This window comes from Macaca thibetana, chromosome 9 (genome assembly GCF_024542745.1).
Source record: "Macaca thibetana thibetana isolate TM-01 chromosome 9, ASM2454274v1, whole genome shotgun sequence".
Lineage (NCBI taxonomy): Eukaryota > Metazoa > Chordata > Mammalia > Primates > Cercopithecidae > Macaca > Macaca thibetana.
Window position 1 is genome coordinate 64,146,062 of NC_065586.1, and position 17,935 is coordinate 64,163,996.

General features: G+C 50.0%; 1 protein-coding gene across 4 annotated transcripts in view; it reads right to left on the reverse strand.

Annotated features, from left to right (window-relative positions):
- Window positions 1-17,935, reverse strand: part of HK1 (hexokinase 1) — a 131,109-nt gene that overhangs the window by 68,870 nt on the left and 44,304 nt on the right. The window contains exon 1 of one of the 4 annotated variants that reach the window (XM_050805213.1): window positions 16,565-16,794. The exons of the other annotated variants lie outside the window; for them this stretch is intronic. Within the exon in view, the coding sequence (XP_050661170.1) occupies window positions 16,565-16,627 (63 nt within the window). The 5' untranslated portion in view covers window positions 16,628-16,794. Of the gene's footprint in view, window positions 1-16,564; window positions 16,795-17,935 lie in introns of those variants that run through there. 4 annotated transcript variants of the gene reach the window in all.

Consider the following 17,935-nt stretch of genomic DNA (forward strand, 5'->3'; position numbering starts at 1 on the left):
GTAGGAGTCGACCTGCCCGGGAGACACTTCGTGTTGTGTATCTTTCCTGGGCGTTGCAGGGACACATGCATGGTCCACGCCACCAGCTAGACCGTGAGTGCCAGAGGTACAGGAGCCATGCTCTCTGGGCTCTTTGTGTGCCCAGGAGCTCTAGGAGGCACCGCGTGGTGGCTCCTGGGCCAGGCTGGGTGGCTCCTGTGCTGGGCGGGAGGCCTCCAGTGACACTAGCCTAGGGAGGTCTCAGAGGGTTTGCTGGCTCAGATAAGGCCCCGAGACTTCCCCGAATGGCCCAGCCCTTCTTCCCCGGCAGCGGCCTCTCACTTCAGGCTTTCCTCTAAGGTAGAGTTCCAAGCACTTCTAACCCCTGCCTTCCCCTCACCACTTCACCACTGCATGGCTGGGGCCCAGAGGAACAGAGGGGCCTAAAGATAATCAGAATTCCCACTCCCTTATTCAAGCTGAGTCACCTGCAAGCTACCAGAGGAACTGTGTCTGGGATAATCAATTCCACTGCAGGGCTCCTCAGTGACAGGTCTGTGTGAGATCATCACCAAAGCCAAAACCATCCCTCAGGCACTCAAAAACCTCATCCTGGAGACACAGCCTTGCCCGGTCTCTTCTCTCAGGTTCATAGTGTCTCTCAGCATGTGTAAACTGTTGGTTCTGTTTCAATGAACTCTGTTTACGTACAACAAATCATGAGGAAAATGGGATCCCCATTTTTTCTTTTTTGAGACAGAGTCTCGCTCCGTCACCAGGCTGGAGTGCAGTGGCCCAATCTCAGCTCACTGCAAGCTCCGCCTCCTGGGTTCAAGCGATTCTCCTGCCTCAACCTCCTGAGTAGCTGGGACTACAGGCGCACGCCACCACACCCAGCTAATTTTTGTATTTTAAGTAGAGACAGGGTGTCACTATGTTGGCCAGGATGATCTTGATCTCTTGACCTTGTGATCCGCCCGCCTCAGCCTCCCTAAGTGTTGGGATAACAGGCGTTAGCCACTGCGCCCAGCCAGGATCCCCATTCTTGATGAAAAAACTGAGGTTCTAGCAATATGAATGTGGACAGGGTCCATGCTGGGTGCTTTAACCTCCTCTATCCAAATCTGCACAATGTGTAAGGAAGCTATTATGAACCCCACATGAGGTAGGTGGAACCTAGGGCTGTGAAGTTAGCCAAATGCCCCAGGCCACTCAGCAAGCAGAGCAGCACTCCAACTTCAGCACCCCTTCCCTTGGCCTCCTCTTCCTAGGAGAACCTGAGTAGGGCCTGGAGGTTCTAAAAGGAGCTTCCTGACTGGTGAAAGTGGCCAAGTCCTCGCCCAGAAAGACAACAAGGCTGTCACACTAAACTAGCTAAAAATAAAGCAGGCCCCCATTCCCTCCAGGGGGGGAACAGAACGGCCCTGGAATGTGGCAGGGCAGGCACAACAGGCTTACTTCTCAGCCTCCTGGTGGATGGCTTAGCAAACAGCCAGCTTCTGGACCTCCAGTCTCACAATTCCCACTTGTCCCAGCACCTCCCGACAACAGGGAGAAAAGGATCTGAGTGCAGACAGGTTTACTTTCACTGCCAGACAACCAAACCCTAACGCCGTGGCTTGGAGATACTGCAGTGGTGGGACTGGACTGAGCTAGAAATCGAAAGACCTCAGGCCTCGGCCAAGGGCACTGCCTCTCTCTATGACCTTGAGCAAGTCACTTCGATCTCTTGTGTATTTCCATCAGTAAAACAGCAATCATGAAAACTGCCTTCTGGCCTCACATACTATACACAGGAGCTCCGTGACACTTTAGAGTCCTCAGAACATGGCGTTTCAGCAACCCATGGTGTCATTTTAATCTGTCCATTTGGCCAGGGCACATAGACATGCAGATGGCCCAGGAGCTCCCACACAATCCAAGGCAAAGGCAGAATGGCACTCGGGACCCCTGCCCAGGCTCAGGGCCCTGTTGTCTGCCTACCCTGTTAGCCAGGAAGCTGCCATCCTCCACCTGGCTACTCAAGGTGTCTACAGCTGTAAGCTGGGTGAGTAACAATGATAACACCTGACATTTGTACAGTTCTGTACACTTTCCAAGTATTTCCTTGTCCATTCTCTAATTTGAAAAGTGGGGGCAGAGAACAGGGCAGGTATCATTTACCTCATCTGACAGATGAAACAGAGGTGAGGCCGGGTACAGTGGCTCACACCTGTAATCCCAGCACTTTGAGAGGCTGAGGTGGGTGGATCACTTGGCCAGTTCAAGATCAGTCTGGCCAACATGGCAAAACCGTATCTCTACTAAAACTATAAAAAAATTAGCTGGGTGTGGTGCAGCGCTCCTGTAATCCTAGCTACTAGAGAGGCTGAGGCATGAGAATCGCCTGAACCAGGGAAGCAGAGGTTGCGGTGAGTCAAGATTGTGCCAGTGCACTTCAGCCTGTGTGACAGAGCAAGACTGTCTCAAAAAAAAAAGAAAGAAAGAAAGAAAGAAAATGAGGTCTAGAGAGCTTGATGGTCACCTCACAATACTACTCAAGCTGGATGGGTAGTTTCAAGATCATGGATTCCAGATAAGGAAACTGCAGCTTACAGAGGAGGAAACCAAGGTCCAAGGATCCACAGGAACCCACTGCTTTAAATGCAGAGTGCAAACTCCTAAGCCATGGAATTCACCACCTAGCAGAGCACTGTCCAACAGGAAGATAATATGAGCCAAATATACAATGTTAACTTTTCTAGTAGCCACATTTAAAAAGAACAGGTGAAATTAATTTTTTTCTTTTTATAATCTCATTCTGTCACCCAGAATGGAGTACAGTGGAGCAATCAGGGCTCACTGCAGCCTCAAACAATCAAAGCAGTCCTTCTGCCTCAGCCTCCCAAGTGAAATACTGTATTTTATTTAACCCAGTATATCCAAAATGTTGTTTCTACATCTAATCAATATCAGAAAAAAAAAAATTTTTTTTTTGAGACAGGGTCTTGCTCCATCACCTAGGCTGGAGTGCAGTGGGTCAATCAGGGCTCACTGCAGCCTTGACCTCCTGGGCTCAAGCAATCCTCTCACCTCAGACTCCCAAGTGGCTGGGACCACAGATGTGTGCCACCACGCCCAGCTAATGTTGTTAATTATTTGTAGAGATGAGGTCTGCTATATTGCCCAGGCTGATCTCAAGCTCCTGGGCTCAAGTGATCCTCTGGCCTCAGCCTCCTAAAGTGCCAAGATTACAGGTGTGAGCCACCATGCCCAGCCAATACTAGAAAACTATTGGCCGGGTGCGGTGGCTCACGCCTGTAATCCCAGCACTTTGGGAGACTGAGGCAGGTGGATCACTTGAGGTCAGGAGTTCGAGACCAGCCTGGCCAACATGGTGAAACCCCGACTCTACCAAAAATACAAAAAATTAGCTCAGCGTGGTGGTGCACACCTGTAATCCCAGCTACTTGGGAGGCTGAGGCAGGAGAATCACTTGAACCTGGGAGGTGGAGGTTGCAGTGAGCCAAGATCGTGCCACTGTACTCCAGCCTGGTGACAGAGCAAGACTCTGTCTCAAAAAAAAAAAAAAAAAAAAAAAATTGAAAACGATTACCAGGCTATTTCATATTCTTTGTGTCACATGAAATTTTTGAAAACCTGTATGGAGTTTATATGCCACAGCACATCTCAAATCAGACTTGCCACATTTTAAGAGCTCAACAGCCACCTATGTTGAGGTGTCTGGACACACAGCCCTAGCATTTCTGACACATCTCCATTATCAGAGCCTTGGGTGATGGTTTCTATGAGGAAGGCCGCTGCAATGTAGAACACGTGGTAGCCGAAAAGAAATATCCTTCCTTCCCATTTTAGGTTTATGGCTGAGGCCCCTATAACAAAAGACAGAGTAACAAGAACAAGGCACACAAATTAATCTAAGTTTTTAGGTGACACAGAAGCCTTCAAAAGGAAATGAAGGTACAAAGAAACAGGTAACTCTCGCCAGGCGTTGTGGCTCATGCCTGTGATCCCAGCACTTTGGAAGGCCAAGGTGGGCAGATCACTTGAGGACAGGAGTTTGAGACCAGTCTAGTCAACATAGTGAAACCCCATCTCTACCAAAAATACAAAAATTAGCCAGGTGTGGTGACACATGCCTGTAATCCCAGCTACTCGGGAGACCGAGGTGGGAGAAATGCTTGAACCAGGAAGGTGGAGGCTGCAGTGAGCCGAGATTGCGCCACTGCACTCCGGCCTGGGCAACACAGCGAGAACTGTCTCAAAAAAAAAAAAGAAAGAAAGAAAGAAAGAAAGAAAGAAAAAAAACAGGTAAGTCTGCATATTTCTCTATGTCAGGTTTGATGAAGAAGTGGATGGTCATGAAGAAGTGTGACTGGAGAAAGGGGATATGATCTAATAGTGATAAACTGAAGAGAAGTTAGCAGGCCCTGTTTGTTCAGATTCTTCTCTGTGTCTCTGTATCTCCAGAGATAAGGATGTCCCTTTCTTCTGGGTATAGGGTAGACACCTTCTTGAATGAGTCTGCATCAGGGAAGAAGGGAGGGGAAAGGTGAAAGACCTTCCTGCTTCTGCTGTTTTCTCAAATGCCATATTACTATTTGGGGATTGTATGCCCTGAACCCCATCAATGGCTTTGGAGTCTGGAGCCCTGGACCACAGTTCTGGGTCTGCAGGCACAGCAACAACTGCCCACTGGCGTTGGGGAGGTCTGTGTCCCCATCCTAGCTGTACTGCTTTCTGGCCACCAAGATCACATGAATTCCACTTCCTGGGCCTCACCTGCCCCATATGTAAGATGCAGGAAGAAATTCCTACATCCAAGCTTGATGGAAGGATTCAGCTAAAGCAAGCATCTGATTAAATCAAGTATTTTATAAATGACACTGAACTTCGTAAATGTGAGGCAGTGTCTTTATCACAGCAGTAGCCTGGGTCTCCTACTTCACTCACCACACCCACCCAGACAGGGTCCTAGAAGGCACCAGGAGACATCAGGGACATGAGGTCTGGGTGAATAACATGCTGAAGACAAGCCCTATGTGTCAATCAACTGATGGAATCGACAGCTGCTTACAGTACCCCCAGGCAGAGGCTAAGAGTGGGCATCACAAGGAGCACTGAGGGAGTTTTCATGCAGGTTAAGCATTGCCCTCCTGGGGGTCCTGTTTTAAATGCAAACAAGAATGGGAGGAAGGAGACAAATGAAAAGGGAGATTTGAAAAACAGGGCAAATCCCTAACATTTCACTGTTAATGACCTTACTGGATCCATTTCCTTCCCAAGTGGAAGAGGCTCATCAACACTAAGCAAATGGGGCTGGGGGTGGGGCAGCAGGCACAGGCAGGAGAGACCGTGCTGGTGCTGGGGAGGGGCAGGAAATAGGGGACAGGGAACCTGGATCCCAAGCCAATTCCACCCCTCTCCCACTCCAGTCTTTCCCTCCTTGATCTGTTTCCCTAAACTGCACAATGAGAGTTGGGTATAATGGTGGAAAGAACATGGATTTCTGACTCAGGGGACCAGCAGTACTGGGTTCCTGTGCCTGTCATTCATGAGTTGTGTGGTCATCAGCAAGTCAATTCACCACCTGGGGGGCCTTCGTTTGCTCATTTCTGAATGGAGATAATGCCTTCCTCCTCAAATCGATTAAAAGCAGGGGCTCTCCAAGGAATTCCATTCCTACATATACACCCAAGAGACACGAAAGCATGTCTGGCCAGGCGCGGTGGCTCACGCCTGTAATCCCAGCATTTTGGGAGGCTGAGACGGGCGGATCATAAGGTCAAGAGATCAAGACCATCCTGGCCAACATGGTGAAACTCCATCTCTACTAAAAATACAAAAATTAGCTGGGCATGGTGGCATGTGCCTATAGTCCCAGCTACTTGGGAGGCTGAGGCAGGAGAATCACTTGAACCCGGGAGGCAGAGGTTGCAGTGAGCCAAGATTGCGCCACTGCACTCCAGCCTGGCGAGAGAGCGAAACTCCGTCTGAAAAAAAAAAAAGAAGAAAGCAAGCAAGCATGTCTATACAAAATATTCACACACAAATGTTCAGAGCAGCATTATTCATAATAGCCAAAAAGAGTGGAAGCAGTCCAAATGCCTGTCAACTGACAAATGGACAAACAAAATGTAGTAGAAAAATACAATGGAATAGTATTCAGCAATAAAAAGGAATGAAGTGCTGACACATGCTACTACATGGATGAACCTTGAAGACATTATGCTAAGTAAAAGAGGCTAGACACAAAAGGCCACATTTTATATTATTCCATTTATATGAAATGTCCATAAGAGACAAATCCGCCGGGCGCGGTGGCTCACGCCTGTAATCCCAGCACTTTGGGAGGCCGAGGCGGGCGGATCACAAGGTCAGGAGATCGAGACCACGGTGAAACCCCGTCTCTACTAAAAATACAAAAAATTAGCCGGGCGCGGTGGCGGGCGCCTGTAGTCCCAGCTACTCAGGAGGCTGAGGCAGGAGAATGGCGTAAACCCAAGAGGCGGAGCTTGCAGTGAGCCGAGATCGCGCCACTGCACTCCAGCCTGGGCGACAGAGCGAGACTCCGTCTCAAAAAAAAAAAAAAAAAAAAAAAATCCATTAAAAAAAAAAAAAAAAAAAAAAAGGTAGATTAGTGGTTGCCAGAAGCTAGGTGGAGGCAGAAATGTGAAGTGACTGCTAACAGGTAGTTTTTTCGGAGGGTGGTAAAATATTCTGGAATTAGACGGTGGTGATGCTTGGACAACCTTGTAAAGGTATTAAAAACCACTGAATTGTACACTGTACAATGGTGCATTTCATGGTAGGTGAATTATAACTCAATTGAGAAAATAATTAAAGCAGGAGCTCTGCCATCAGCCTTGATGAGGCTGAATGCTGGCTCTATCGTTCACTATCAGGGCCTCACGGTCTGAAATCACATCCACCTCACAAAGGCGTTGTGGGGATGAACCAAGCAAAGGCTTACGATGCCTTTAGCATAGTACATGGCAATGAATACAACAATGAACGTTGGCTTTGTTTCATATGAGTTCTAGAAATGATTCAATAAGACCCCTGTTAAGAAAAAGAAAAGCCGGGCGCCTAGTAGGCACCGAATGTCCCCTTCCCTGTAAGGCACGCTTGAGGTCTCCAAGTCTGCAGCCTGTAATCAGGCACAGACTCAAGATGAACATGAGCCGACATTTTCTGCCTCGCACAGGGACAGCTCAGCTTCTGTGTGCAAACGGCTGAGCCGCGGACTTCACGGTTCAGTTTTCCCTGCCACGTGGGTACAGCCACCCTCTCCTTTTACGGAAGACGGTCTGAGAGGCCGCTGGCTTGAGTTTTCTCTGAGCAGAGCTGGGCATGTTTAGGCGACAGATAAGCCTGCCCTACCCAGGTCGGATCCACCCAGAAGAGAGGAAGTGTGTGCAAGTGAAAGCTCACAAATGTGTGTTTCAATTCCCAGAAAAGTTTAACGGAGTCGCCCGACAGCACCAGGGGCGATGGAGAGCCATCCTAAGCCTTTCCCTCCCCAGTACAGATATCTCAGCAGCAGCAGTCCGTGGAGCTGTCAACTTCACTCCATGGGACTCTGAAGCAAGGACTCTGATAAGGTTAACTCAGGAAATGGGCTAATTTTAAACACAGCTCGAATACTGAGATGTGAATGGAAATGACTGAGGAAGGAAATAGACTAAAACTCATCTATTACAAATTTGCAAAGGTTTGACCATAACAAGGGTTGGTGTGGAACAAAGGCAACCTGCACATACTTCCCATGGGAGTGTGAACTGGCATGACCCCAGATGGCAACTTGGCAGAATCTCGTATATGGGAAGATGCACACATCTCTCCACCTGGTAATCCCAGCCCTAGGTACACAGTTTAGAGCCTAGAGAAACTTGTGCATGCGCTGAATGAGTTGTTCTAGAGAAAGTTCACCAAGGCATTGTTTGTCACTTGAAACATTAGAAACACAAATGCCCATCAAAAGCAGAATAGATGAATTAACTGTGGAGCTTTTATACTCTGTAAGAAACCAGAGCAGTTTAATGAAACAGTTACATAGATCAACATTTGTAAAATCTCAAAAATATAATGTTGAGCTAAAAGAAAATAAATGGCGGAAGGATACATACAGTATAGCACCATTTATAAGAGTTTAAAACTGGCTGGGTGTGGTGGCTCACGCCTATAATCCCAGAACTTTGGAAAGAGGCCTAGGTGGGCAGATCACTTCAGATCAGAAGTTTGAGACCAGCCTGACCAACATGGTGAAACCCCGTCTCTACTAAAAATACAAAAAAATTAGCCGGGTATGATCTCAGCTACTCAGGAGGCTGAGGCAGGAGGATCGCTTGAACCCAGGAGGCAGAGGCTGCAGTGAGCTGAGACCGCACCACTGCACTCCAGCCTAGGCAACAGAATGACATTCCATCTCAAAAAAAAAAAGAGTTTAAAACCACACAAAGCAATACCATATATTGCTTAAACACATAGTCAGTATAGCACCATTTACAAAAGGTAAAACCATGTATCTATAAAGCAATACTATATACTGTTTATAGACACATGCATATGTAATAAAAGCATAAAAACATACATGAAAAGATAAACACCAAATTCAGGACAGAGGTCACCTCCAAAGGAAGAAGCAGCTAACTGTCTCAGAGATGGCGCAGACAGGGCTTCAACTATGTCTGTAACGTAATTGTAATTGTGTCTGTAACTTCTCAAGCTGAGTAGCAGACACAGAGGTGTTTAGGTGAACCTCAATCTTCTTTTATGTGCCTCAAATATTTCATAATAAAAAATTAACTCAAATGTATTGATTTGTAACGTGACAGTATTAAAATACAGGTTCCAAGGTAAAGCATTAAAACCAACTAGGACAGGTTTTTCTTCTAAAAGAAGGAAACAGAGGAAGCAAGAAGAGCCCTCTGAATCCTATTCCTGATTTTCTTTCCACCTTAGAAAAATGTTTTATCTCCTCTGGATGGGTCTTCAGTCTCTGTTTCTAAACGGGGAATAAATTGCTTGCCTTCTGTCTGCAACACACAAGGCAGGCAGCAGGATGGGGAGGATACCCTGGGGAGGGAGCCCTGCTGGGAAGCCCAGGAATAATACTTCTTGTACCGTCAACCTCGCTGAGGCTTTTGAAAGAGCATATGAAAGCATACACACACCTACACATATGTTAGTATAGTTGTGTGCAGAAACATTTATAGTGTAATCTCAATTATATATATATAAAATTCATACCGGACATGACACTCACTAAGTGTTCCAGGATGCCCAGAGACGACAAGCCATTAAAAAAAAAAAAAGTGGCCAGACACAGTGGTTCACGCCTGTAATCCCAACACTTCAGGAGGCCGAGGCAGGAGAATCATGAGGTCAGGAATTCAAGACCAGCCTGGCCAACATGGTGAAACCCCATCTCCACTAAAAATACAAAAAATTAGCTGGGCGTAGTGGCGGCACCTGTAATCCCAGCTACTAGGGAAGCTGAGGCAGAAGAATTGCTTGAACTCAGCAGGCAGAGGTTGCAGTGAGCTGAGATCGTGCCACTGCACTACAACCTGGGTGACAGAATGAGACTCCGTCTCAAAAGAAAAAAAAAAAAAAAAAATGCAGGCCAGGGGTAGTGGCTGGCGCCTGTAATTCCAGCACTCTGGGAGGCTGAGGCAGGCAGATCACTTGAGGTCAGGAGTTCGAAACCAGCCTGGCCAACATGGTGAAAGCCAGTCTCTACTAAAAATACAACACTTAGCCGGGCATGGTGGCAGGCATCTGTAATCCCAGTTACTTGAGGGTGGAGGGCGCTGAGGCAGGAGAATCACTTGAACCCAGGAGGCAGAGGTTGCAGTGTGCTGAGATCATGCCATTGCACTCCAGCATGGGCTACAGAGTGAGACTCCATCTCAAAAAACAAAAACAAAAAAAAAAAGCAGGCCGGGGCAGTGGCTGGCGCCTGTAACCCCAGCTACTCCGGCATGAGAATCGCTCAAACCCAGGAGACAGAGGTTGCGGTGAGCCGAGATCGTGCCACTGCACTCCAGCCTGGGCGACACAGCAGAACTCCATCTCAAAAAAAAAAAAAAAAAAAAAAAGAATAAAAAAATACATGGCCGGACGTGGTGGCTCACGCCTGTAATCTCAGTACTTTAGGAGGCTGAGGCGGGCGGATCACAAGGTCAGGAGATCGAGACCATCCTGGCTAAACACGGTGAGACTCCCGTCTCTACTAAAAATACAAAAAATTAGCCGGGCGCGGTGGCGGGCGCCTGTAGTCACAGCTACTCAGGAGGCTGAGGCAGGAGAATGGCATGAACCCAGGAGGCAGAGCTTGCAGTGAGCCGAGATCGAGCCACTGCACTCCAGCCTGGGCGACAGAGCGAGACTCCGTCTTAAAAAGAAAAAAAAAAAAGAGAGAAAGAAAATACACATTTTTGTGACAATTAATTTGACTCCACCTTACAAAGTTTCTAAGTATAATATCCCTGATGTGTACTGTTTACCAGAAGTCAGTGTTATTTCCAGAAATCAAGACCTATCAAACTGTAAAATTTTTACCTATTTTTCTTTAAGAGCAAATAAAATGAACACAACCCAGTGTGTATTAAGTGGTTTCATAAGATCCCGTTGTTAAGGTTTATTAGGTCAGAAGGCAGTGGGCACCTGTCCTGCTACTCCAAACAGACTAACACAGCCCCAGAACTGGGGATGGGAGCAGTTTCCTGAAGCACTTAAGGAGCTAACATCCGCAGCCTAGCTGTAAGCAGTTCCTAGGCTAGGGATTTCCCACCCAAGGTATAACCACGCCACGCTGTGGGCCCTCATAGCCCATATGCTTTGCACATATAACACAGCAAATACGTTTTATTATTATTATTATTATTTTAGATGGAGTCTCGTTTTGTCACCCAGGCTGGAGTGTCATCTCACTACAACCTCCGCCTCCCACGTTCAAGCGATTCTTCTGCCTCAGCCTCCCGAGAAGCTAGGACTACAGGCATGAGCCACCACGTCTGGCTACCTTTTTTGTATTTTTAGTAGAGATGGGGTTCCACCATGTTGGTCAGGCTGGTCTCAAACTCCTGACCTCAAATGATCAGCCTGCCTTGGCCTCCCAAAGTGCTGGGATTATAGGCATGAGCCACCACGCCCAGCCAGCAAATATTTTATGCTCCATGAGAACAGGGACCATTTCTGCCTTATTTATAGTTGTCACCCCAGCCTTGCACAGTCCTCTGCACATAATTTAAAAATCAAACATTTTTTAAAGAAATGATTGAGCTCCTGTGATCAGATTTGATCTTCAGGGTTTTCAACTCAATAAGCACACTTACGGAGGCCAAGGCAGGAGGACTGCCTGAGCCCAGGAGTTCAAGACTTGCCTGGGCAACATGGTAAGACCCTGTCTCTTTAAAAAAATAAAAATAAATCAATAAGCAGGTGCCATCAGTCTGGCCACAACTGATTCCTGGATGCGGAGGTATACAGCTCCCTGTCTTTATCCATGTCTTCTCTGAACCTTCTCAGGCATGCTCAGAGCTGATTCCAGTGGCTAAATCTGTCTGCCAGGAATCCCTGACTGCAGACACACACAGAGACAGTCCCAGTCACGCCAAATCAGTCTTGTAAAGGGAAAGCTGCCTATGTCTTCTCCGGAGAACAGTAGGAGCATGGGGGCACGAAACAGCTTGGCCAGATGTGAAAGCACCTCACAGCCACCCTGCCTGCCAGTTTATTCCTTCACGACATTCCCAAACTATCCAACCAGATAAAGTGATGGGGCTTCTCTTGGGAGAAACTCTAGGAGTATCTAAGGCAGAAGAGGCAGGGATTGTAAAGTCAAGATTCACCAAGAAGCTCTCACTGAATATTTGTACAACATCAGAATTGAGAGGTTATGAGACACGTCTCATAATTTTTTTTCTTTTTTTTGAGACAGAGTCTCACTCTATCATCCAGCCTGGAGTGCGGTGACACAATCATAGCATCACAGCTCACTGTTTTGGGATCAGTCTTTTGGGCTCAATCAGCCTCCTGAGTAGCTGTGACTACAGGTATGTGCATGCCACCAAAGCAGGCTAAAAAAAATTTTTTTTAAGATGAGGTTTCATTTTGTTGCCCAGGCTGACTTTTCATAATTTTCTCTTTTTTTTCTTTGCCACTGCAAGAACCCACAGATTTTTCATAATTTTCTTTTTTCTTTTTTTTTTTTTTTTTTTGAGACAGAGTCTCGCTCTGTTGCCCAGGCTGGAGTGCAGTGGCATGATCCTGGCTCACTGCAAGCTCCACCTCCTGGATTCAAGCGATTCTCCTGCCTCAGCCTCCCGAGTAGCTAGGACTTCAGGCGCACGCTACCACGCCCGGCTAATTTTTGTATTTTTAGTAAAGATAGCGTTTCACCATATTAGGCTGGTCTCGAACTCCTGACCTTGTGATTTGCCTGCCTCGGCCTCCCAAAGTGCTGGGATTACAGGCATGAGTCACCGCGCCCAGCCAGGTTTTTCGTAATTTTCTAACTCTCACCTCTCTCACCCCTGAGCAATAATGAATGGGAACTTTTTTTTTTTTTTTTGAGATGGAGTTTCGCTCTTGTTGCCCAGGCTGGAGTGCAATGGTGTGATCTTGATCTCAGCTCACTGCAACCTCTGCCTCCCAGGTTCAAGTGATTCTCCTGCCTTGGCCTCCCAAGTAGCTGGGATTACAGGCATGCACCACCACACCCAGCTAATTTTGTAGTTTTGTGGAGACGGGGTTTCTCCATGTTGGTCAGGCTGGTCTCGAACTCCCAACCTCAGGTGATCTACCCGCCTTGGCCTCCGAAAGTGCTGAGATTACAGGATATGAGCCACCGCATCAGTCCTTTTTTTTTTTTTTTAATGCTTGCTTTTGCAGCCGGAACACATGGGCTCTAAGGAATGTACCTTGGGCAGTCTTTTAATTGCTCAGCCTACTCTCCCGTCTTCCTGGGCCAAGTACTCAAGGACTCCTGAGTTCAGCCATTGGACAAAACACACCTGTCTGCTCACCTACTAGTGGAAATCACTTAGCGTTATGGGGATCTCACCCAGAGAAAATCCACTGGCATTTGCTCACCATTCTGACAAGCGTGGAGTAAAGGAAGTCTAATCTTTCTTTAGAAGCCAAGTTCTGACCTTCCTGGACCCATCTTCCCTTTCTAAACAAACAGAGCACTATGCAATCCTTCACCCTGCTCCAAGCTCCTAATGGCTAAACCGAATGGAAGAAGCTGGCGAGATGAGACGCGTGTTTAAAGTTACTTAGGGCCGGGCGCGGTGGCTCACGCCTGTAATCCCAGCACTTTGGGAGGCTGAGACGGGCGGATCACGAGGTCAGGAGATGGAGACCATCCTGGCTAACACGGTGAAACCCTGTCTCTACTAAAAATACAAAAAATTAGCCGGGCGTGGTGGCGGGCGCCTGTAGTCCCAGCTACTCGGGAGGCTGAGGCAGGAGAATGGCATGAACCCGGGAGGCGGAGCTTGCAGCTAGCCGAGATCACGCCACTGCACTCAGCCTGGGCAACAGAGCGAGACTCCATCTCAAAAAAAGAAATTAAAATAAAAAAATAAAAAATAAAGTTACTTAGAGGTCAAAGAACCCAGCCTCTAGCTGCAGAACTAGCAGACGTCTGGGATTCTGGTGAATAGAATCCTTCGCAAGCACACATATGCCTCCCTTTCCTCCTAAAGGCACTAGAAGAGTGAAAGGAATATATGTGTTTTGCGCTTAGCTCAGCCTAATTCCAGGACACCCTCTTCAACAGCACCCATTAACCAATTTATGCAGATGCTGTCTGGATAAGGGGATTCCGAGCTGGGAAGTCAGATACCTGAACTGTTTCAACCCAGGACGTAATTTTATGGAGTTGAATTACTGATGTGCCTCATAGGCAATGAGGAGAGAAATGACACCCTTTTCATGATCACGTTTGGATTCTAAGCAATTCCAAAAACTTCCCTAGCATGGTCCCCACCTTCCCTTCTCCTACCTCTGGTTCTGAGGGCAAGAAGATAGATGAGGGTTACTGAGGGATGCCAGGTCTGTCTCCAGAGTGCCGGAGGCTGCCTACAGCTGGAGGGCTGAATCATCATGGCTGCCCACGCTGGGGGAAACTATCCTCAGCAGGTCCCCGCTGGGAGGCAGGCAGAGTCCAGCACCACAGGAAGAACAGGGGGTCCTACACCTTCACCTAGCCTTTCCTGTGGTGAGTGGTAGGTGGAAAGAGCTGGTCTCTAAGAAGTCCTGGGCCCCAGAAGAGCAGATGTGGTCCCCCAGCATCTGCACACTTGGGCAAAGCTGAGTAGGTCACTGGAGCAAGTACCCACTACATCACTGTCTGTAGAAGCCCCAGGCTGGAGTGCAGTGGCGCAATCATACCCACAACCACACCCACAGATGGCTGTGCTACATAGTCCACTATGCAAAATGAGGGGACCCCTGGCAGGAATCCACATACTCCCCTATAGAAAGCAGTATAGGAAGTCCGTGGTGAGATACAGGCAAACATCTTGTTTTTAACAATCTCCTTGACAAATAATATCTGGTGGAAACCTTGACCTTAAGACAGTCCTCCAGCAAGGTTCTAGGGGGAGAGAAGGGAAGAATATGAGAATCCTAAAGGGGCCTAGGAGATAGACTGTGCATCCATAGATGTGAATTGAGCCACCCGCGGGAGTGGAGAGCTCTGGGCCCACCCTAGACACTGTATGTCTGAGAAACATGTCCCACTGAATGGAGTCCAAACCTCAGCCCAGCTCAGCTGCTGGAGGCCACCGGCAGCCAACAGCCAGCAGTCTGTTGTGGGTGGTGGTGGGTGTGAATGTTGGAGGTTTACAAGGTCACCCAGGCACACCCCCGGCCCAGCAGCCCACTGTCTTGAGCTATAAAGGACACCACGTGCAGGAGGATAGTGAACTCCTCTTGGCTTCAGGAGGCCTGTTCTGGGCACTTCTTGCCATGCCGGGAGAACTGTCTCCCTGGTTCAATGGGAAGAACATCAGTGATGCACAACACCACTGGAGAAAACTCATGAAACGCACACAACGGTAAGCATGGCTCCCTGGTCAGTGGCCAGAAGGAAGCTCCAGGGTGCTCCATAGGAGCAAGTGTTTTGAATGCTATGGTTTGACAACCCCAGAGTCATTGCTTAAAGCCATAAAGAACAATGGCAGATGACATTCCCAAGCCTATCTCCTACCTACCTCACTCCTGGTCCCCACCCACCATGGGATCCAAGATCACAGCAGGGTCCCCAGGGGCTTCGTCTCTCAGTACCCACTCCCTCCTGGAAGCTGACCTCCAGGAGGACCCAGGTGAAGTTCCTGGGTGGAGGAACTGGGAGACCTGGATCCCCCCGACTGGCTCTGCTTCTAACTCACGGGGTGACCTTGATATGGTTGCTGTGCTTAGTAGGCCTGTTTCCTATGGTGCCAGATGAGGGAGTCGCCTTAGATGCACAGGAAGGGGATGGAACACCCTATGGCTTGCCCGGCAGAAAATCCAGGCCTGTCGCTCCTGCCTTTCACCTGTAGATCTCCACCTGTCTGAACTCCAAAGTCAAGATGACTTTGTGAGTCCATCCCAGCTAACCCCAGCAATAACGTCACCACGTTCAGGGTGAGTGGGTCTGGAGCCTGGACCAGACCTGGCACTGATAAAATGGGCGTCTTTCCCTACAGCTTAGGCTGTTTCTTAAAAATATAGTAGCAAAGCTGACAGAAGGGACAGATACACCTTTAAGACCTGCCAGCGGACAGTATTTTACACTAAGATGTCAAAGGCAACAACACCTCAAGACAGGAGGATGCATGCGTCCAAGTGCTAGAACAAGCATGCCACAAGCATATGCGTCAGGCGTCCACCCAACTCGAATGACCAGTCTCTTATTTAAGCTCCTGTGCTGGCTAGAAATTACAGCTTAAGAAGAATAAAAAATTCCATTCAGACGTGCCGCTCCAGACACGAGGCCTATGAGCAAAGTTTCCGGTGGCCTAGCCGCCCCTCCCCGTTCCAGGAAGCCGGGCGGGTCACCTCGTCCTCAGATTAACGAGCAGCTCAAACAACTGGGAGAGTCTGGTGACAGCTTCTCCGGGGCACCCGACACCCTCCGCCAAGAACCCCAAATATGGGAGGCCTGGCCTCCGGCCAGCACCCTCGCCTGCTGCTCGATCACCTTCCCAGCATCTCCGTGATTACACCTCCTCCCACGGCGCTCGGACCCTCCCAAACAGGCCCTGCGGAAGGGCCCACCGGCCACCTCCCCGCACAGCCCGGGGGCCTATCTGACATCCAGGGCCCGTTTCAAGGACACTGCAGCAGGCAGCCCAGTCTCGGGGGTCTTCCGCCCGTCTACTCCCCTCCCAAAAACGCACACACACAGAGACACTGACAATGCCGGGAGAATCGAAGGCGAAGCCTTTTCTCGCGCCCTGCAGTCCAACTCGATGCTGGCCCGGAGGAGGCCCGGCGAGGGAGGATGGAGGCGGCGGAGGCGGCGAGCGGATGCCGGAACACAAGGCTGCGGCCAGGACCGGCGGCGGCACGGGCGGGGGCTCACCTTTTTGACTTGGTCATCCTTCAGCTCCGTGAAGTAATAGGCCAGGAGCTGCGCGGCGATCATGCTGGCGGTCGGGGGCGCGGGGCGGCAGGCGTGGGGCCGTTCGGTCCTCCGCAGCCTTGGCGAGCTGTGGTCCTCCGGCGGCTGCTCGGCGGCTCCTCCTCCTCCTCCTCCTCCCCCGGCTCCTCCCCCTCGGCCCGGGGCGCGGCGACAGCTCGCGCGCTCCCGGTCTCCGCGCTCCCGTCCCCTGGAGGGTGACAGCCGCCAGCCGGCCCACCTCCTCCACGCCCATTGGCTGCCGCACGCCTCTGCAGCGCCGGGCGGTGGCGTCCGGGCCGGGGAGCTGGGACGCCGCGGCCGCTCCCTCCCGCGCCGGAAAGGGGGCGGGCGACGCAGCGAAATCCCCCCATGCTCCACATCCCTCTTCACGTCCCCCACGTAGGGAGCCGATGCGGGCCTTCACGCGTGGCGGCGCCGTGCCCGAGTAGGCCGGGCCAGGCGGGGAGGTGCGAGGCGCAGGCAGGAGGCACCGCCCGGCTCGGCCGGGACGAGAAGCCCCTAGGGCTAGTCTAGGGACTGGCAGCCCCGGGGGCAGGAAGGCGGTCCCATTCCTCGGAAATGAGGGCTTGCCCCTAGGCGTCCGGTGAACGCGTAGGTGCCGAAAGGGACTTGCAGAAGTGGGCGTGGAAAGCAGGCGGAAGCGGGAGCCCGGGACGTTACGCAGTCCTCGCACCCGGGTCCTGCGCCTGCCTCGCACAGACCGAGCGTGCCAGCCCACCTGGGTCTTCAGCGACAGTCCATCACCCCTCCCCGGCCTGCCTGGCCTAATCTCCAACTGGCAGATTTGTATTGCTGACCCCTAAGCGACACCCCAGAGCACCCGCCCCCGAGTCACCGGCTCCAGTGGCTCTCCCTCAGGGCGCACTCCCTCTGGACGGGACTTGAGCCACAGGTCGCGGCCTGTCCCCATCCTCCGGGCCTCCTCTTGCTCTTGGGCATCCAGGCCCACTGGAACTTGGGGCACGGTTCAGCCACCTCTCCCAGGTGCCGTGTCTTCTACTTTCCCAAAGGAAGTTGGGTAGGATGGGAGGAATCCCTAGAGGTGCTACCAGGACAGCAATTTTAGGATTCTTAATTGTTTCTGTGTTCCGGAAGCCTCCAGGAGCTTTACTGCCTTACAAGATGACATGTAATGAGCTCAAATGTACAAACAAGTTGTTGCTATTCTGATTGGACAGGTAAGGAAATTGAGGCTCAGTGAGGCCTCAGTCTTGCTGGGCTTTATACAGCCAGGAAGTTGTAGATCTAGGATTACAGCTTGGATCTGTGAGTCTTTGAAGCAGGTGCTCACCTCTAAGGTTTGCTGCGGTC